Raw genomic sequence first — 21239 nt, 5'->3', positions numbered from 1 at the left:
TACGTTACTGAGTTTGGATAATCCAAAAATTGTTACTGATTACAATTTTGGACAGGTAACTAGTAACTTTAACGGATTACATTTAGAAAGTAACCTACCCAGCCCTGATGGCAGGTGATAAGCGATCTATCTCCATGTTGCTCTCACCTGTCAGATAAGAGTTAACTTCTGTGTACTCTCTGGAGGAGAGATGAAAGAGAAAGGCAGAGAGGACTGACAGGCTATGGTCCTCGTCCTTCCCCTGTGGAAGACCATGAAACCAGACAGTTTTGTTTGGATGTTAAATGACGAGACAGAGGCATTGATGCGAGTAACCAGTCTTTTTCAGTACATTGCAATACATCCGGGTATCCCAAGCACACCGGTTGCAGTAAGTAACATTTACCAACAGATGGCATCACTGTGCCATTTTACACCCATAACACGTTTTTACAAAACCAACACGCAAATATAATAATGCTGCATTTGAGAACCTGCTCTATCAGTTCAACAGCTACCTCTAGTGGCGAAATCGCAGAACTGTAACCCCACCATCACTCTAGAAGTAGCTTCTACCTGTAAAGCGCTATGGTTTTACACAACGTTGCTCCTACAAGGAGAAAAGGGGTTGTTCGTATTTGCATACCACATTTGTTTGGCTAGAATCGTTCAGGCGGTGTCAAGATACAACGATGGGATTGGTCAACTGTGTCGCCCCAAACGTCACATGGTCCTTGTTTTCGCGCGAAAAGTCCACTTTTTCTTCTCCAGCGTGCATGGTTCGTCAAGTGAAGACGGAAGAGATTTTAGAAACAATTTTAAATTTCAGTATTAATCCAGTGAAAAGATGGATCTTGCACAGACGACTCAGGAGAATGCGGGACAGATGGTGAAAGACGAGTTGGCAGAGAAATGCCAGAAGCTTTTCCAGGCTTTCTTAGAAGAGTGAGTGACATTATCTTATTGGTACCTAACGTTTGCTGACTGGTAGATTTATAGCTAGCTAGATAATAGCTATTGGATATCTAGCAAAACTAAAGAGACAACAATTATGTCTAGATTAAACATATATATTTATTAGTACCAGTCAAAAGTTTGGACCAAATCATTCAAGGGTTTCTCTTTATGTTCCACATTGTAGAATAATAGTGAAGACATCACTACTTTGAAATAACACATCGAATCATGTAGTAACCAAAAAAGTGTTAAACAAATAAAAATATATTTTAGATTCTTCAAAGTAGCCACCCTTTGAGTTGATGACAGCTTTGCACACTCTTGGCATTCTCTCAACCAGCTTCATGAGGTAGACACCTGGAATGCTTTTCCAACAGTCTTAAAGGAGTTCCCACATACGCTGAGCACTTGTTGGCTGTTTTTCCCTTCACTCTGGGGTCCAACTGAACCCAAACCATCTCAATTGGGTTGAGGTTGGGTGATTGCGGAGGCCAGGTCATCTGATGCAGCACTCCATCACTCTCCTTCATGGTCAAATAGCCCTTACACAGCCTGGAGGTGTGTTTTGGGTCATTGTCCTGTTGAAAAACAAATGATAGTCCCACTAAGTGCAAACCAGATGGGATGGCATATCACTGCAGAATGCTGTGGTAGCCATGCTGGTTAAGTGTGGCTTGAATTCTAAATAAATCACAGTCCGTGTCACCAGCAAAGCACCCCCACACCATTACACCTCCTCCTCCATGCTTCAATGTGGGAACCACACATGCAGAGATCATCCATTCACCTATTCTGCGTCTTACAAAGCGCTTGATGGTTTTTGCGACTGCACTTGCAGCTTTCAAAGTTCTTGAAATGTTCTGTATTGACTGACCTTCATGTCTTAAAGTATTGATGGACTGTATTTTCTCTTTTGCTTATTTGAGCTGTTCTTGCCATAATATGGACTTGGTCTTTTACCAAGTAGGGCTATCTGTATAACACCCCTACCTTGTCACAATACAACTGATTGGCTCAAACGAATTAAGGAAAGAAATTCCACAAATTTACTTTTAACAAGGCACACCTGTTAATTGAAATGCATTCCAGGTGACTACCTCAAGAGAGAATGCCAAGAGCGTGCAAAGCTGTCAAGGCAAAGGGTGGCTACTTTGAATGAATCTCAAATATAAATATTTTGATTTGTTTAACACTCTTTTTGGTTACTACTTGATTCCATATTTGTTATTTCATAGTTCTGATGTCTTCACTATTATTATAGAATGTGGAAAATAGTAAAAATAAACAAAAACCCTTGAATAAGTAAGTGTGTCCAAACTATGGACTGTATATGGTTTTTTTTGTAAGAAACTTAGTCTTTAAACTTACTCTTAAAAGTTGTAGCAGTAGAATGTACGAAATTCACACCATCATTAAGTTTGCCAATGACACAACAGTGGTAGGCCTGATCAATGACGAGACAGCCTATAGGGAGGAGGTCAGAGACTTGGCCATGTGGTGCCAGGACAACAACCTCTCCCTCAACGTGATCAAGACAAAGGTGATGATTGTGGACTACAGGAAAAGGAGGACCGAGCACGCCCCCAATCTCATCGACGGGGCTGTAGTGGGGCAGGTTGAGAGCTTCAAGTTCCTTGGTGTTCACATCACCAACAAACTAACATGGTCCAAGCACACCAAGACAGTCCCGAAGAGGGCATGACAAAACCTATTAACCCTCAGGAGACTGAAAAGATTTGGCATGGGTCCTCAGATCCTCAAAAGGTTCTACAGCTGCACCATCAACAGCATACTGACTGGTTGCATCACTGCCTGACTCCAGCCACCCTAGTCATAGACTGTTCTCTCTGCTACCGCAAGGCAAGCGGTACCGGAGCGCCAAGTCTAGGTCCAAGAGGCTTCTAAACAGCTTCTACCCCCAAGCCATAAGACTCCTGAACATCTAATCAAATGGCTATCCAGACTATTTGCATTGCCCCCCACTTTTACGCTGCTGCTACTCTGTTTATTATCTATGCATAGTCACTTTAATAACGCTACCTACATATTACCTCGACTAGCCGGTGCCCCTGCACATTGACTCTGTACCAGTACCCCCTGTATATAGCCTTGCTATTGTTATTTTACTGCTGCTGTTTAATTATTTGTTACTTTTTTTTCTTATTTTTAATTTAGTTTTGTGTTAATTTTTTCTTAACTGCATTGTTGGTTAAGGGCTTGTAAGTAAGCATTTCACTGTAACCTGTTGTATTTGGCGCATGTGACAAATACAATTCGATTTGAATTGGGTAGGGCATCGTCAGTTCCTCTTGTCATGTTAGTCATTGCATACCTAAGAGAGCTATTTATAACTTGTCAGAAATGCCCAAATGAACTAGCCCATGTCAGTTAACGTTTTTTCATTTAGGTTTTTAGCCCATAGATATCGTTGTAATTTTTTAGTTACTCATATCACACGAATACACATTAGACATGGCAAATGTATAGAATTGCAAGCAGATTAGCTTTAAAACTGCAAAATTCTCTCCACCAACAAGAGGGGTGTGAACAGTTTGTCATGAACTGTGCTTATTCCCATAGAAATAGACGTGGGGCTTGGGTGGGGCGCGCGGGATGTTCCCCAGTGCTGGAAGTGGGCCCCCCCGAGTTGGAAAACGTTTGGGAACCCCTGTGCTACAGCAACTTTTTTAAATGTATTTTTTAAAATCTCATCTTAAAACGTTTTTGGAACTGTTAAAACCTAGCAAGCTAACAAACACGTTGAAGTTGGTTAAGATGTGCACATAGTCGTCTAGCCTCATACGAGTCCTCTAATAACCTTATACGTGAAAATGGGATGCATACGAGTAATACAACTGTTTGTGTGTGTGTGTGTAGGTACCAGACATCAGACGGTGAGGTGAAGTATGTCCGTGATGCTGAGGAGCTGATCAGGCCTGAGAGAAACACTCTGTTGGTCTCCTTCACTGATCTGGAAGGATTTAACCAGGAACTGGCAACCACCATCCAGGAGGACTTCTACAGGTAGTTACAGATATAGGACCAGAAGAAGAGGCGACACACTATTCCTAAAAAAATAAAATAAAAGGCGTTTATTACAAATCCATAAAAAAACAGGCCTTCATAAGACCTTCCCCAAACTCTAAAGCCCAGTTCAGATGCAACAGCCGAGAGGAGGCGAGGCAGTTATAGAACAAAGTTTGCTTGATCTGAGCGGTCTAGTTTTAGAATGTTTCATGTCCGCTGCGGAAGTTTCCGATGTTCAACATGTCAAATCTTATCGAGACTTGCGACGAGATGGATCCGTTTAGCCAATCGAAAGGTAGAGTGCGCTGACGTTCTGTTTTTAGCCAAGCAGCTAGCTATATATCTGGCAAGTCACGAAGTAGGCCCTGTTTCTGGTGCATGTATTTAATTATACTTGTTTGCTACAACAAGTAGCAATTTAGCTTCAAATTTGTACCGCGTCATTATAAAGAAACACCGTAAACGGTCCCAACCACCTGTCTTATCTTAATTCCCCCTCTTTAATCAGCTGTTCTACAACACACAATTCTAAAACTGGCCCGTTTTATCTCGCCTTTCCTTTTGTCGGCTATTGTGTATCTGATTCGGGCTTAACAGAGCCCTTAGAACAGTCCTAGAACGTTGACTGTTATTGACGATCCAAACGTTAGAGTCCAGCTAACAAACTCTCTCTCTCCTTTTGTCTCTCCTTCTACCTCTCCTTCTCTCCAGAGTGTATCCCTTCCTCTGTCGTGCGGTGAGGAACTTTGCTAGGGATCACGGGAATGTCCCTGTGAATAAGGAGTTCTATTTGGCCGTCCAGGACCTGCCCACCAGACACAAGTAAGACGCATACCCGACAGAAGTTACAAGTCACACACACAGTGTTCCGACAGGTTCTGTTCTGCAAGATGTTTTGCGTGTGATCGAACAGTCCTTGTTTTTGCGTGATAGGATCCGTGAGCTGTCCTCCTTGCGTATTGGTTCTCTGGTGCGCATCAGTGCGCAGGTGGTGAGGACACACCCTGTACACCCAGAACTGGTGAGTTGCACACCGCACACCCTAGTATAGAGCTAGGGAGTAGTGAGGATGGTTAATGACGGCCGCGCTGCAGATATCGTTCCTGAACAAATCTTTAGCTGTGCGACATCTGTGTCTGATCCTCTCCGTTCTGTCTCCTTCAGGTGAGCGGGACGTTCCTGTGTCTGGACTGCCAGGGGGTGTGTCCGGACGTGCCCCAGCAGTTCAAGTACGCCCCGCCCACCGTCTGCAGGAACCCCGTCTGCAGCAACCGCGCTCGCTTCCACCTCGACACACACCGCTCCAAATTCATCGACTTCCAGAAGGTAGATTGTGTTTGTTGTCTGTACTGAGGTGTGTTTGTTGTCTGTACTGAGGCGTGTGTGTGTGACAGTTCTGTGTGTCTTACGCTCGCGTCTTAACCTCTGCGTGTAGGTGCGTATCCAGGAGACCCAGGCAGAGCTGCCCAGAGGGTCCATCCCCCGCTCCCTAGAGGTGATTCTGAGGGCTGAGGCCGTAGAGACGGCCCAGGCCGGAGACCGCTGTGACATCACTGGCTCTCTCATAGTGGTGCCCGACGTCTCCCAGCTCAGCACCGCAGGTATGTACACACACCGACAGACGGACACAATCACACCGGCATGACGCGTACACGGTTCACGCTGGCATGACCCATTTCCCCATCTCTCTTTCTAGGTGTGCGAGCGGAGACCAGTTCCCGCGTAGGAGGGAGACAGGGTTATGAGAACGAGGGCCTTCGCGGTCTTAAAGCCCTGGGAGTCAGAGAGCTGTCCTACAGGCTGGCCTTCCTCGCCTGCCATGTGGCTCCTACCAACCCCAGGGTACGACACCCTCACTCAAACCTTGGAGACACACACACACACACACACACACACACACCTACACTACCTCAGGCTACAAACTGGTGGCCATATCACGCATGCATGTACGCCGTTTGTTTGAAGGGAGTTGTAATCGTGTGTGTAGTTCGGAGGGAAGGAGCTGCGTGATGAAGATCAGACAGCAGAGAGCATCAAGAGCCAGATGTCAGTTCAGGAGTGGGAGAAGGTGTTTGAGATGAGCCAAGACAAGAACCTCTACCACAACCTCGGCACCAGCCTGTTCCCCACCATACACGGTCAGCACTACACGATCACTACAAACACAGCCTTTGCATGGGGTATTCTGTGTGTGTGTGTGTGCGCGTAATAAATGTATGTGTGTGTAGGTAATGACGAGGTGAAGCGCGGCATCCTGCTGATGTTGTTCGGGGGTGTTCCCAAAACCACCATGGAGGGAACATCTCTCAGAGGAGATGTGAACGTCTGCATCGTAGGAGACCCCTCGACCGCCAAGAGCCAGTTCCTCAAGTAAGACTCTTACACCCTGCACACTTACACACTATACACTCCTCTATGTCAAAAATCCCTCCACCCTATAGCCTACACACTTACACAATGACATACATGCACACTACACCCCTATTCACTTGCACAATGCATGTCTAACCCTCACACAAAACCACCTCCATCTCTCTATACCCACCAGTGGCGATTTTGGCGTGTAAATCTCAAACAAAGCCACAACACTAAACAATACATGAATTGCACTATAAAGGCAGATAAGCGGTGCTCACAAATGTTTTATGGCCTACATAAAGCTCTCAACAGCAGAGCTTTCTTTCCAGCACCATGGCGTGAATCCTTACCACTGCTACACCTGGTTATCAGCGGAGCCTTGTCTGGCAGCGAAACAGTTCATTCAGCCTCATTTACTGCCTTTTTAAAAACATGGCTGACTATCTCCCTGGCGTATATCATCATTTATGCAGCAGCATATAAGACGTTTTATGACTCACCTTGTTGTGCGCGGCGGTCCTTCGTTGGCAAATTTTGCCATCAAAAAGATTTCCAATTCCGAGTTGGATGACTGTTCAAAACCTATCTTCCCAGTCTGACTTCCCAGTTGTAATGCTTGCGATTAGCCACTGTCACGATTCCCTCCAAACCACTCATTGTTGAATTTGCAATTTCCAACTTGTTGTGTAATGTTTATGTCCTATGAGCACTGATACGTTTGATAATTTCTCTTCATTACTTCTCTTCATATGACGAGGATTAAAAAGGACTTGCCAGTAGACTTGATTCACGATGACGACTGCTAGCTAAGATTGTGAAAATGAGATGTTGACACGATCAGTCCAATCAAAGCTACTGTACATTTATTTATTTATCTTTTTTATTTATTTTTTGCTAAAAATGTGAGGCCCAAAACAGGTGGGGCTCTGCGCCACCGGCCCTGAATGACGGGTCGCCACTGATACCCACGGTGTACTTACACACACTGTGCCCTCTCTCTCAGGCATGTAGAGGAGTTCAGTCCCAGGGCTGTGTATACCAGTGGGAAGGCCAGCAGTGCAGCTGGTTTAACAGCAGCTGTGGTTCGAGACGAGTTCGTCATCGAGGCCGGAGCTCTCATGCTCGCTGACAACGTGAGTGTGTGTGTGTGTGTGTGTGTGTGTGTGTGTGTGTGTGTGTGAGCTGAGGATGTTGTGTGTGTTTGAATTTCTGTCTGTGTTTTGTGCTTAAAGTGGGATGTGCTTCTCTTTGTCGACAGGGTGTGTGTTGTATCGATGAGTTTGACAAGATGGAGACTAGAGACCAAGTGGCCATCCATGAGGCCATGGAGCAACAGACCATCTCCATCACTAAAGCTGGAGTCAAGGTACACACACACACACACACACCATCACTTAAGCTGGAGTCAAGGTACACGCACACTCTCTCCCTCTGACCTTCCTCCCTGTCCTCCAGGCCACTCTGAATGCCCGTACGTCCATCCTGGCGGCTGCTAACCCGGTCGGTGGTCGCTACGACCGCAGCAAGAGTCTGAAACAGAACGTCAACCTGTCCGCTCCCATCATGAGCCGCTTCGACCTCTTCTTCATCCTGGTGGACGACTGCAATGAGGTGTGTTCTGTGTGTGTGTGTGTAAGAGAACATTTGTGTGTGTATAATTACTAATGGAAATGTGTGTGTAGGTGACAGACTATGCCATAGCCAGGCGTATCGTGGATCTGCACTCTCGCATTGAGAACTCAGTAGACCGACTCTACTCTCTGGATGAGATCAGAAGATACCTGCTCTTCGCCCGACAGTTCAAACCCAAGGTAAGTGCTGTGTGTGTGTGTGTGTGTTTCAAGGATTTTCACACTGAGTATATTTACATGCACTCTAATAATTAGATATTAAGCTGATTTATGGCATTAATCAGAGTAAGGTGTTTACATGACTATCATATGATGATGTGGCCGGTGACACTTTGCTTCTTGAAAGTCAAATATCTTAAACTTGACTGCTGACAATTTTGGGACTGCATCAACAGTGGACTAATGAAAAGAATACCAAAATACTGTTTTTGAGTGGCTTTTCCCTTTAAAAATAAGTAAGCATGCACCGATTTTAAAAACACCTCGATTTTTTTTTAAGCAATCTTTCGAAATATTAAGACTTGTAAACACCTGAATAGGAGTTCCAGTGGTGTATTGGACCTGCGCGTCTGCTAGCGTGAGCTTCTCATTCGCGCCAGTGAAGTGAGTTCGCAAAATGTAGCCCGATTTCAGATGCGTCCATGTAAATGTTTTAATTTAAGTATTATATTAATCTGAGTATGCATGTAAACATATCCAGTGCCTGTGTTTCTGTGCTGTTATGGGGCTTATGCCCAATTCCAATGGAGTAGTACTGATGTGGCTGAATTTGTGTCGGTGCATAGATCTCTGGTGAGTCCGAGGAGTTCGTCGTGGAGCAGTACAAACGGCTGCGTCAGCGCGACGGCTCTGGGGGCGTGGCCAAGTCTGCCTGGCGAATCACGGTGCGGCAGCTGGAGAGCATGATCCGCCTCTCTGAGGGCATGGCCCGCATGCACTGCTGCGACGAGGTTAGAGGTCACACACCCTATACCCAACGTACCAAGAACTTAGACGCACAACGCTCTCACAACTGCTTTCTGCTCTCAAAAACCTGTGTTTCGTTGTTTGGTTCTGTCCTGATAACGTTTGCTCTGTCGGTTTGTCATAGATTGCGTGCTAATAAAGTGTGTAGGGTGTTCTGTCGTAAAGTGTTATGTTGTTCCCGGCAGGTCCAGCCTAAGCACGTGAAGGAGGCGTTCCGCCTGCTGAATAAGTCCATCATCAGAGTGGAGACGCCTGACGTCAATCTGGAACAAGACCAGAAGATGGAGGAGGAGGAAGAAGAGGGAGAGAACGGTACACAACCACTAGTACTACTGCCGCTTTACTCCAGATATTTACATGTACTGAAACCTCTGTCTCTCTGCAGGTCGTGACGTTCCCAACGGAGTGAATGGCGTAAACGGCCTGGTTAACGAGCACGCCGACGGAATGAACAGCCACTCCAACGGAACTAACAGCGGCACCAACGGAGTTAACGGACACGCCGACGTCAGAGCGGAGCCGCCGCTGCGTCTGACCTTCCCAGAGTACCGCCGCATCTCCAACCTGCTGGTGCTGCACCTCCGCAGGGCCGAAGAGGGTAAGACACCCAAAACGCACACATTCTACATGTGGACAGTGTGTTGTGCAGTAGTTAACTGTTTACCTGTGTGCGCAGCTGAGGAGGAAGAGGAGTTGAAGAAGAGCGCAGTAATCAACTGGTATCTGAAGGAGATGGAGTCAGAGATTGACTCAGAAGAGGAACTCATCAACAAGAAGAGCCTGATAGAGAAAGTCCTGCACAGACTAGTGCACTACGTACGAAAACACAAACGCACCCATTGCAGCGTTGAGTCGGAGTAGTAACACCTTTACAAACCTTAAATGTCCAACAGACATCTCTACTATTACTGTTTTTCCTCTCTTTCTCCATCTGTAGGATCATATCCTGATAGAGCTGTCTCAGGGAGGGCTGAAAGGGTCAGAGACGGAGGCACAGGAAGAAGTTCTGGTCGTCAACCCCAACTACACTCTGGAGGACTAGACTCATCCCCTCCATCTCCATCCCTAGCACTTTCCCCCTCCTTCTCAATCGCCTCTTTTTCTATAACTTTTACGTTGGACTCCAATTCAGGACTCCTCGAAGTTGTTTTTGTTGAATGTTGGTCAGTGTAATTACATTCTCAACATTTGTCATGTTTAATTTTATTGCTGCTTTATAGAGTTCTTAAACAACTCTACCCTGTTTTTAAGCCTTTTATTTATATTGTTGTAGCCAGGTGAATAATGTAAATATGTTGCTCTGATTTCTCCAGAGCATTTACTGGCATATGGCTGTTTGTGGGTCTCGTCAGTTAACATGATGTTAATCCTGACTAGCATGGTTTTACCTCCCATGTTAAATGTATGTATAAAAGAATACACAGAAATGAAAGTCTACCCTTTGATGCATATGTTTTGTAAAAAAGTTTTTTAGAAATAACTGTTGTAGCATGTGGACAAATGCTTCCCAAAAAAACTAAGAAGAATAATCAAATGTTTGATATTGTTTATGCTCTCCTTGTCGCCAGTGATGTTTCGGGGAACACTAACGCAATATACTTCAAAATGACTAAAACCAAAACGAAACTAGAAATTATAATGGGCCTACATTCATGCAGATTCTTGACTGTCCAGCTCAATAATAATCACCGAAATGAAAGCAAGACAGTCGGGGAGAATTGAAAAATCCCAAAAGGATGAATAGAGGACTCTTCAGCAAATTTTTACAGTGAGGAAATATGACACATTTTCAGTAATGCCCTCTGGAGCTCTTTGAAGACAGAATGCGGCCCCCAGTTCCAAATGAATTTGACACCCCTACAGTAAACTTTTAGCAAAGATAATTAAGTTATTAACCTGGATGGAGGGGGATCACATTTATACCTAGTTGGAGTTGATATGATTGTAATGAATGAGTATAGCCGACCATTTCGAATCCCACCGCACCCTCTCCGCTATGCAATCTGGTTTCAGAGCTGGTCATGGGTGCACCTCAGCCACGCTCAAGGTCCTAAACGACATCGTAACCGCCATCGATAAGAAACAATACTGTGCTGCCGTATTCATTGACCTGGCCAAAGCTTTTGACTCTGTTAATCACCACATCCTCATCGGCAGACTCAGTAGCCTTGGTTTCTCAAACGATTGCGTCGCCTGGTTCACCAACTACTTCTCTGACAAGAGTTCAGTGTGTCAAATCGGAGGGCCTGCTGTCCGGACCTCTGGCAGTCTCTGTGGGGGTACCACAGGGTTCAATTCTTGGGCCAACTCTTTTCTCTGTATACACCAATGATGTCGCTCTTGCTGCTGGTGAATCTCTGATCCACCTCTACGCAGACGACACCATTCTGTATACTTCTGGCCCTTCTTTGGACACTGTGTTAACAACCCTCCAGACGAGCTTCAATGCCATAAGTCTCCTTCCGTGGTCTCCAACTGCTCCTAAATACAAGTAAAACTAAATGCATGCTCTTCAACCGATCGCTGCCTGCACCTGCCCGCCTGTCCAGCATCACTTCTCTGGACGGTTAGAATTTGTGAACAACTACAAATACCTAGGTGTCTGGTTAGACTGTAAACTCTCCTTCCAGACACATCAATCATCTCCAATCCAAAGTTAAATCTAGAATTGGCTTCCTATTTCGCAACAAAGCATCCTTCACTCATGCTGCCAAACATACCCTCGTAAAACTGACCATCCTACCAATCCTCGACTTCGGTGATGTCATTTACAAAATAGCCTCCAATACCCTACTCAACAAGCTGGATGCAGTCTATCACAGTGCCATCCGTTTTGTCACCAAAGCCCCATATACTACCCACCACTGCGACCTGTACGCTCTCGTTGGCTGGCCTTCGCTTCATAATCGTCGCCAAACACAGGTCATCTACAAGACCCTGCTAGATAAAGTCCCCCCTTATCTCCGCTCACTGGTCACCATAGCAGCACCCACCTGTAGCACACGCTCCAGCAGGTATATCTCTCTGGTCACCCCTAAAGCCAACTCCTTTGGTCGTCTCTCCTTCCAGTTCTCTGCTGCCAATGACTGGAACGAACTACAAAAATCTCTGAAACTGGAAACACTTATCTCCCTCACTAGCTTTAAGCACCAGCTATCAGAGCAGCTCCCAGATCACTGCACCTGTACATAGCTCATCTATAATTTAGCCCAAACTACTACCTCTTCCCCTACTGTATTTATTTATTTTGCTCCTTCGCACCATATTATTTATATTTTAACTTTGAACTTTTTTCAAATAACAAATCTACCATTCCAGTGTTTTACTTGCTATACTTTATTTACTTTGCCACCATGGCCTTTTTTGCCTTTACCTCCCTTATCTCACATCATTTGCTCATTGTATATAGTCTTATTTTTTTTCTACGGTATCATTGATTGTATGTTGTTTTACTCCATGTGTAACTCTGTGTTTTTGTATGTTGTCGAACTGCTTTGCTTTTTCTTGACCCAGGTCGCAATTGTAAATGAGAACTTGTTCTCAACTTGCCTACCTGGTTAAATAAAGGTGAAATAAAAATAAATTAAAAAAATTAATCCAAATGACACTGGTTGGAAAATCTATCGGTGAATCATCCGCTAGGTGGCAGCAGAGGGCCGTAGAAAGCATGAATGACGCATTGCGCATGCCCAAGCCGACCTCACTTTTACATAACAAGATGGCGGCGCCCTGTAGGAAGCTTGCGAGGTCGGTGATGTTTAAAGGTATGTTTACTCTGAACAGCTTAAATCCACCTTTATTTCGACATAACTCATAAACAGAGGGTGTCAGCAGTTTTAATGGGCAAAACTGTTCCTCTCCTTGTCTGGTGGTTTGAAAACAGGTCAGATCAAAACATCAACACAACGGGTAACTTCCACAAAGCTGTGCACGATTTGAGAGACAAGGCAAGAAGGGCCTCCTTCTACGCCGTCAAAAATGAACATTAAATTCGACATCCCAATTAGGATGTGGCAAAAAATACTTCAGTCAGTTATAGAACCGAGTGCCCTCTATCTGAGGTCTCGGCATAGAGAGCCTATACAATTACTAGAGGGAATATCCTAAACCTTAACATTTCCGTAATGGGGCCAAAATGGTAGCTATCTTGGTGAGGGAGAAAATCAAAACCAGTCTTTAAATATTGTCATATAATTATATATACAGTTTACATGGGTTTTATACCAATTTTCTATATAAATAGCCTTTAAAATGCTGTATATGTAAACAGACCATAAATGTCATTGTATTTTCTTGGAAAGCTGTGAGTGCTATTATATGATACAATATCAGTACTTGGTGCATGTACAACTTGTCTAAATCCCATTATCAACTGATTGCAGCCAGTGTATGGCTGTGGATTGACTGTATTGCTGGAATGGAATGTTGGCATATTGGCAGTTAATTTGAAAAATATATATAATGGAATCATTCCTCAAACTGTCTGGCTAGCTAGTTAATACACATACAGTGCAGATAATATCTTATCACAGCACTGACAAATCATGGTTGACCAACATGGCTGACCTTTTGACCATCATAAGAAGGTTCATGTCTTTTCTAGTATTCAAATTCGTAATTATATGGGTCTGGGGTCCTCTCACCGACCCAGAATTCACAAAATGGGACAAACACCAAATTGAGACTCTGCATGCAGAATTCTGAAAAAACATCCTCTGTGTGCAATGTAAAACACCAAATATTGCAGAATTAGAACAATACCCGCTAATTATCAAAATCCAGAAAATAGTTGTTAAACTCTACCACCACCTAAAAGGAAGTGATTCCCAAACCTTCCATAACAAAGCCATCACATACAGAGAGATTAACCTAAAGAAAGAGTCCCCTCAGCAAGCTGGTCCTAGGGCTCTGTTCACAAGCAGACCCTACAGAGCCCCAGGACAGCAACACCATTAGACCCAACCAAATCATGAGAAAACAAAAAGATCATTACTTGACACATTGGAAAGAGCTAACTAAAAAAACAAAGCCAACTGGAATGCTATTTGGCCCTAAACAGAGAGTACACAGTGGCAGAATACCTGACCACTGTGACTGACCCAAAATGAAGGAACGCTTTGACTATGTATGGACTCAGTGAGCTTAGCTTTGCTATTGAGAGTTCACCGTAGGCAGACCGAGAGAGAAGACAGGCATATGTGCCCACTGCCCACAAAATTTGGTGGAAACTGAGCTGCACTTCCTAACCTCTTGCCAGATGTATGACCATATTAGAGATGCATATTTCCCTCAGATTACACAGACCAAAGAATCGACAGTTACTAACCTCGATTTCGACTTCATTTCTGACTCAGCTGTTCCTTTGTTCATTCCATTGTTTCATGGGCTACCAAAACGCTGCAGGCGTAGATGGAGCAGACGAGCCGGCATCCTTCTAAAACTGAGACGGAAGAAAATATCGACCGGCACTTCCCTATGTTCTATTGGCAAATGTCTAGTCACTCGAGAATAAGATAGGAGACTCTTGAACTAAGCTCATCCATCAGAGACTTAAAAAGCTGCAATATTATATGCCTTGCAGAGATGTGGCTGGATGACTGTCACAGCAAATCTAATTTTATTGGTCACATACACATATTTACCAGATGTTATTGCGGGTGTAGCGAAATGCTTCTGTTCCTAGCTCCAACAGTGCAGTAGTATGTCTGTTAAACTCAGTGGTTTCTCCATGCAGTGGCACAATTGGACGAAGGCGGCCATGGGCAAGTCCAAGGGGGAGGGGTGTGCCTCTTCATAAACAACAACTTGTGCACTGTTTCCATTGTGAAAGAAATGTCGAGCTTTCACTCACCTGATATAGTATACCACATGGTAAGCAGCAGGCTTTTATCTACCAAGAGAGTCCTCATCCGTAATTATCACAGCTGTCTACATCCCTCCATAAGCCAACACCACTCTGGCACTCAGCAAACTGTAAACTGGGGCCATAAACATTAAAGAAACCGCTCACCCAGAGGCAGCATTTCTTGCAGGTGGAGACATTAATGTGGGGAGGACTTAAAACCTTTCTACATCACTTTTACCAACACGGCTCCTGTGCCACGAGGGGCGCTAAAACTGTGGAACACTTTTATTCTACCCACAGAAATGCATACAAGGTCCTCCCTTCGGCAAATTTAATCACGACTCTATTATCCTGCTTTTATTTATTTATTTTAACCGAAGGTTAAATCGAAGGTCGAGTCATGCGTCCTCCGATACATGACCTGCCAAACCACGCTTCTTAACACCCGCCCGCTTAACCCGGAAGCCAACCGCACCAATGTGTCGTAGGAAATACTGTTCAACTGACGACCGGAGTCAGCCTGCAGGCGCCCAGCCTTCCACACGGAGTTGCTAGAGCGCGATGAGCCAAGTAAAGCCCCCCCGGCCAAACCTTCCCCTAACCTGGAAGACGCTGGGCCAATTGTGTGCTGCCCTATGGGACTCCCAGTCACGGCCAGTTGTTACACAGCCTGGGATCGAGATGAAGCAGACGCGAGGATACAAGACTGTTTTGCTAGTACAGACTGGGAAATGTTATGGGTTCCCCCGATTGCATTGAGGAGTTTACCACATCAGTCACAGGCTACATCAATAAGTGCATAGACCACGTCATCCCCACAGTGACTTTACGAATGTATCCAAACCAAAAACCAAGGATTACAGGCAATATCCCCTCTTGGCTAAAGGCTAGAGCTACCGCTTACAAGGAACAGGACACGGACGCATACAAGAAAGCCCATTACGACCTCCGACGAGACATCAAATGTGCAAAAGGACAAAATAGGAGGAAGTTGGACTCCTATTACACCGGCTTGTATGTGGCAGGGATTGCAGACGATAACGGATTACAAAGGGAAACCCAACCGTCAGATGCCCAGTGATGTAGAACTCCCAAATGAGCTAAATACTTATGCTCGCTTCGAGGAATACAACACTGAGTCATGTGTGAAAGCCCCTGTTGTTCCGGTTGACTACGTGATCTCACTCTCCATGACTGATGTGAGTAAAACTATTTAACAGTTTAACACTCGCAAGGCTGCCGAGCCAGACGAAATACCAGGGCGCGTTCTCAAAGCAAGCGCAGACCAGCTGGCAAGTGTCTTAACTGACATTTTCAATCTCTCCTTGTTCCAGTCTGTAATCCCATGATGTTTCAAGCTGACCACCATTGTCCCTGTTCCCAAGAACTCCAAGGTAAAATGACTATCGCCCTGTAATTAATTAACAATTGCATTTCACACTGCCCTCTCCCACCTGGATAAGAGGGGAAATAACTATGTGAGAATGCAGTTCATAGACTACAGCTCAGCATTCACTGCCATACTCCCCTCAAAGCTCATCACCAAGTTGGGGACCATGTTTCTGAACACCTCCCTCTGCAACTAGATCCTGACTTCCTGACGGGCTGGCCCCAGGTGGTGAGGGTAGGCAACAACACCTCTGCCACGCTGACCCTCGACACGGGGGCCCCTCTGGGGTTTGTGCTTAGTCCCCTCCTGTAATCCTTTTCACATACGACAGCATGGCCACGCACAATTCCAACACCATCATCAAGTTTGCTGACGACACGACAGCCTGATCACCATGGAGATGAGGCAGCCTACAGGGAGGTGGTCAGAGAATTAGCATTGTGGTGCCAGGACAAGAACCTCTCCCTCAACGTCAGTAAGACCAGGAAGCTGATTGTGGACTACAGGAAAAAGGGGAGAGCATGCCCCCTATCCACATTGACAGGGCTGTAGTGGAGCGGGTCGAGAGCTTCAAGTTCCTTGGCGTCCACATCACTAAGGACTTAACAGTGCACGGCAGTGCCTCTTCCCCTGCAGGAGGCTGAAAAGATTTGCCATGGGCCCTCGAATCCTGAAAAGGTCCTACAGCTGCACTATTGAAAGCATCTTGACTGGCTCCATCACCTCTTAGTATGGCAAATGCACCGCAAATTGCTACAGAAGGTAGTGCGGACAGCCCTGTACATCACTGGTGTCGAGCTCTCTGCCATGCAGGACCTCTATATCAGGAGGTGTCAGAGGAAGGCCCGAAAAATTGCCAACGACTCCAGCCACCCTAAACATAGACTGTTCACTCTGCCACCGTCCGTTAATAAACAGTATAGAAGCATCGTCTCTCGAACCAACAGGCTCCGAGACGGCTTGGGGGAAAAAGCTATAAGACTGCTAAATAGTTAATTAAATGGTTACCTGGACAATCACAAGACGATCAGTGAGCTCCAAAACTATTGGGACAGTGACAAATGCTGTTTTGCCTCTGTACTTCAGCACTTTGAATAGTCATTGTGTGCTATGAATATGGGATAATAATACTTTTTACTACTTTAATACACACAAATTAATTTGTCCCAATAATTTTGGTCCCCTAAATGGGGGGGGGGAGAGACACTATGTACAAAAAGTGCTGTAATTTCTAAACGGTTCACCCAATATGGATGAAAAGACATCGTCTCATTTTTTTAAAAGTGTCATACTCATCGTCAACATCTCTAACGCAGGCAGCTGATGCAGCTGAAGGCTCCAATTATTTGACCTGACCAATACTCTCACTGTTTTAGGTTTGTGTCAGATTCCAGGCCGGTCACTATGGACACAGAGGTGCCCGGTCAAGTTACAGGCTCTGAGGTGCATTCCTCCCCGGTGTCTCACCCGACTCTCCCGGCCACTGAACACCACCAGGTCGACACTGATCAGCACCAAAACAGAACAGCCGAGAAGCACCGATCAGCAGAAAACGACTGACATGCAGAAAGAGCAAAAGAAAGAGACTGAGGAGGAGGAGGAGGGACCAGCGTACATCCCCACGAGAAAGGCCAAGAACCCCATGATGAAGATCGGCTATGCCTGGTGAGAGACCCTCTGTTCTCTAGCGTGGTTTACGTTCCGATTTCTGTTGTAGAGAAACAGCTGACAATTTGATATTGTATTCAGGTGAATAACCCCCTTGATAAGTTCCCATTCTCTCCCCCCCTCTTCCCCCTCTCTCCATAGGATGATAGGTCTCCCAGCAGGTATAATAGGGTTCATCCTGACCAAGAGAGAGGTGGATAAGAACCGCCTGAAGCAGCTGAGGATTCGCCAGCGGATGAACCGGTCCAATGAAGGAGAGTACGAGGGCAGCCGCTACCGCAACAACAGACTGGACTGATCCCAACTACATTGAGAAGATGTGTGTGTGTGTGTGCGTGCTTGAGTGAATGTGTATGTCTGCAGCTTGTGTGTGTGTTCACTGCCTCTGCTACCGTTGGACTGACGAAGCCTTAAAAAGAGACTGATGTATACAGATTGAAAACAGTTGTTGAGAGACACCCGTACTACTTTGCTCGGTGTTCACACCTACAAGAATGTATATGAATCAACTGTAAACAAGTCCACGAGGATCACACAGACTGTCTGCGCGGGTCAGTATAGGATCCAGAGTTCTTCCTATGTCGTGACCTTATCAGGAAAAACGCTGGCCATGTCAATTCTGCTACATTCAACAGACCTTTTCTTTCCAGATTTTTCAAACATGCATCAGTAAGTACACCCTGCAAACTGTGTTCCCATATGTTCTCTCAACAGTCAATCATTTAATATCAATAGTCTAAAACTTCCATTCATCTCATGTGGTAGAATAGAATCTTGTATTTTAATGCTTTGAGATGTGAATTTGGGCCTTTTCTCAGTGTTCTGCTATGTCATCGAATGTTCTGTTCTGAGGGTTCTAAACACATTCGAGTCTAGAGCTGTATGTTCAAGCCAGTACATGACAATAAGGCTAAACATTTCACAATACTATAATAGGTACACTGTATGTGTTACCAAGTACATCAGAAACAGTCATTGCATTTACATAAAATGAAAATGAATTTACATCTATAAGATGGCATCGCTAAGACGAGACCATTACCAAACGGCGTATCAAAATCACGCCAACCAGCCCAGAGCTTTCGCTCATGATTACCTTGTTGTTACCTATGTTTAAATCATAGAAAAGCATCAGACATGCAGAGTAAAAATAAATACAAAAAAGAGCAGCGGATAATTTATCCAGAGTGGGTGGAGGTGAGGCCAGACAGGGTAGTCATCTGCTCTTACTCCTGTGCAGCTCTGATGAGCTTAAATTAATGTGTCTCGCGTATGATGTTTTGCAGTGTTTGTATAAGGTGAAACAGATGGGGGGGGGGGGTATTTGTGATATTCCTCTGGGTACCAGCTCATGTGGGTGTAGAGGGGAACGAGGAAGTGGATATTATTGCCAATCAGGCTCTTAAACACCCTAATGTTGAGATGGAATTGTCAATTAGTAAAGCAGAAGCTAATGGATTAATAAGAACAGTGGTTAAAAGTAAGTGGCAAGAGTTGTGGAACAGGGAGAGTAAGGGAAGACACCTGTATAAGATTCAGGAAAAGGTGGGGGCAGGGAGGTCCTCAGGCCTGAGAGAGAAGGGAGGAAAGTGTAGTCACAAGGCTAAATAGTGCATTGAAAGTGGTGGGGAAACATCCGACTGGGAGGTGTGATCATGGTCAGGAAGGAGATGGAGACAGTGAAACATGTTCTATTTCAGTGCCAGAAATATGTGAGAGAAAGGGAGCGATTGCCATTAGATTTGAGGAGTTGAAGAGCCTTCATTGTCTCTGGTCCACACTCCAGTCCAGTTGGTGCCGGTAATGCACCTTAAAGTTGGTTGCCAACCGCCATATGAAATCCACAGGAGAAGAAGTAAAAATAAAACCTGTCTCTACTTTGATGTTTCCTCTCTATCCATGTCTCAGAGCAAGATTGATATCAGGGGACCCTTTTCCCAGTACAAGACTCAGATGCGCGCAACTCTTGGCAGCAGTAAGAAAGCAGTCGCCATCTGCGCCCATTCAACATAGTATAGATTTCCGCTATAAACAAAATCACTTTTTGGGGTTCTCATGCGCTTACAATAATGTTTTGATTCTTGCTTGAACAGTCACTAAGATTATATTTGGTTGTGACCTTTGCAAAATAACTTTTGAATGCAACAGTTGTTAGCTAGAATTCTAAAACTCATCGATATAGGCTGTAGCAAAAGCTAGCCAAAGAGCCATTTTACTGGTGGAAGTGTTTAAGTATAGTGCAGTTGATTTGCGATGATGACATAAACATATTAAGCAGGACATTTATATGAGCCTTAAAATCCAATTGTAAATCCAAAAGTAATTTGAAATGCACTCATAAGCAAAATGTAAATAGAGGCTTTTTTCTCTTTTTCACCGCAGAGTTGCCCTCAGCAGACACATTTTTTTCCGGAAAGTACCTCACTATTCCCAGCTCCAAAGGGAGTCTGCACCGATGAGCTTCAGCAGCCACAGGAATGTCTGGGGTGCATTCCAAACACACCATCAGCCCTCGAATTAAGTGGACACTTCTGGTGACGTGTCAGACGCGTTTAGACTTGCAGGGCGAGGGAGGAAGGAATTCATTTTTAAATGGCCCGCCCTTTCCCGGAAATTCGTCACTCGTTCGTCCCACTACGATTGTGTTTTCAGCCACCGGTAGCTTGTGGTCGAGAATGGGGGCATGCTTGGCCCTCCTTTTCCTGTGGTCATTATATTCACTACAGCCAATTATGATTGCATGTCTACTTATATTAACTATATTAATAAACGCCTACTGTATGATAGCTAGCAAATTAATTAGCTTACTAACGTTAGCCTGCCTAGCTACTTCTGAAGAAGGACAATGTTTTATTTCTACAATTTCCAAAAGCTAACCAAACAAAACATGACTTTTACGAGACGTTTGTGCATTAGTAGCACAATTTCTAATTTATTTACATTCATTTTTACTTACACTTGTATGTTGACTCCATATTGATGTTGAGGTTTTAAGTTTTGGCAGAGTTTTCTTAGCGGATGTACAATCATCGTGAATTGAATTATGGGGCGTTTCAGGCCCGATGTGAACATAATTGTACACTCGCACACTCCATTAAAAACGAGGGCTGAGGGACTTACATTGCAAACTTCCCATGCGTGGCTAATCATTTGGACCGACGACAAATATGGCCGCGAGGATTCCCCCAAGGGCAAACGCGGCCCTGTGCGATGTCGACGTAGATGGAGAGTGCTGGAAACACGTATTCCTCCGGGCTGATGGAGTTCTTCCCTTTGCAGATTTACAGATGCGTGTGGTATGTCAGAAACTACGCACAGAAATATAGCAGAACTATAGCTGTAGGAACTATTTTGGCCTGTTTCTGTGTTGTGTATATGTTATCCTTCAAGGGTTATTTTAACTTGTTTTGTACACTAG

The 21239-nt window shown here is 44.8% G+C and overlaps 1 protein-coding gene across 1 annotated transcript; it reads left to right on the top strand.

Annotated features, from left to right (window-relative positions):
• The first annotated feature begins 728 nt into the window (after positions 1–728).
• LOC115169469 (zygotic DNA replication licensing factor mcm6-A) lies at positions 729–10355 on the top strand. The gene is made up of 18 exons (XM_029725114.1): positions 729–924; positions 3814–3960; positions 4675–4785; positions 4897–4984; positions 5128–5289; positions 5399–5564; positions 5660–5805; positions 5951–6101; positions 6192–6333; positions 7325–7454; positions 7580–7687; positions 7777–7932; positions 8004–8132; positions 8738–8902; positions 9104–9230; positions 9304–9516; positions 9595–9734; positions 9856–10355. Exons 1-18 carry the CDS (start codon positions 827–829, stop codon positions 9958–9960), a joined length of 2484 nt encoding a protein of 827 aa, XP_029580974.1. The 5' UTR covers positions 729–826; the 3' UTR covers positions 9961–10355.
• Positions 10356–21239: the final 10884 nt, after the last annotated feature.

The sequence above is a fragment of the Salmo trutta genome, chromosome 31, assembly GCF_901001165.1.
Source record: "Salmo trutta chromosome 31, fSalTru1.1, whole genome shotgun sequence".
Lineage (NCBI taxonomy): Eukaryota > Metazoa > Chordata > Actinopteri > Salmoniformes > Salmonidae > Salmo > Salmo trutta.
Note: the sequence above shows the minus strand (reverse complement) of the source record. Positions and strands in the feature narration are given on the sequence as shown.

What these genes read in the sequence shown, in the direction of transcription:
- LOC115169469 (XM_029725114.1), top strand. Translation starts at nt 827, where the DNA reads ATGGATCTTGCACAGACGACTCAGGAGAATGCGGGACAGATGGTGAAA. An exon ending in CCTGTTCCCCACCATACACG is followed by an intron (nt 6,102 to 6,191) that starts GTCAGCACTACA and finishes ATGTGTGTGTAG; the next exon opens with GTAATGACGAGGTGAAGCGC. An exon ending in GGAAGAAGAGGGAGAGAACG is followed by an intron (nt 9,231 to 9,303) that starts GTACACAACCAC and finishes GTCTCTCTGCAG; the next exon opens with GTCGTGACGTTCCCAACGGA.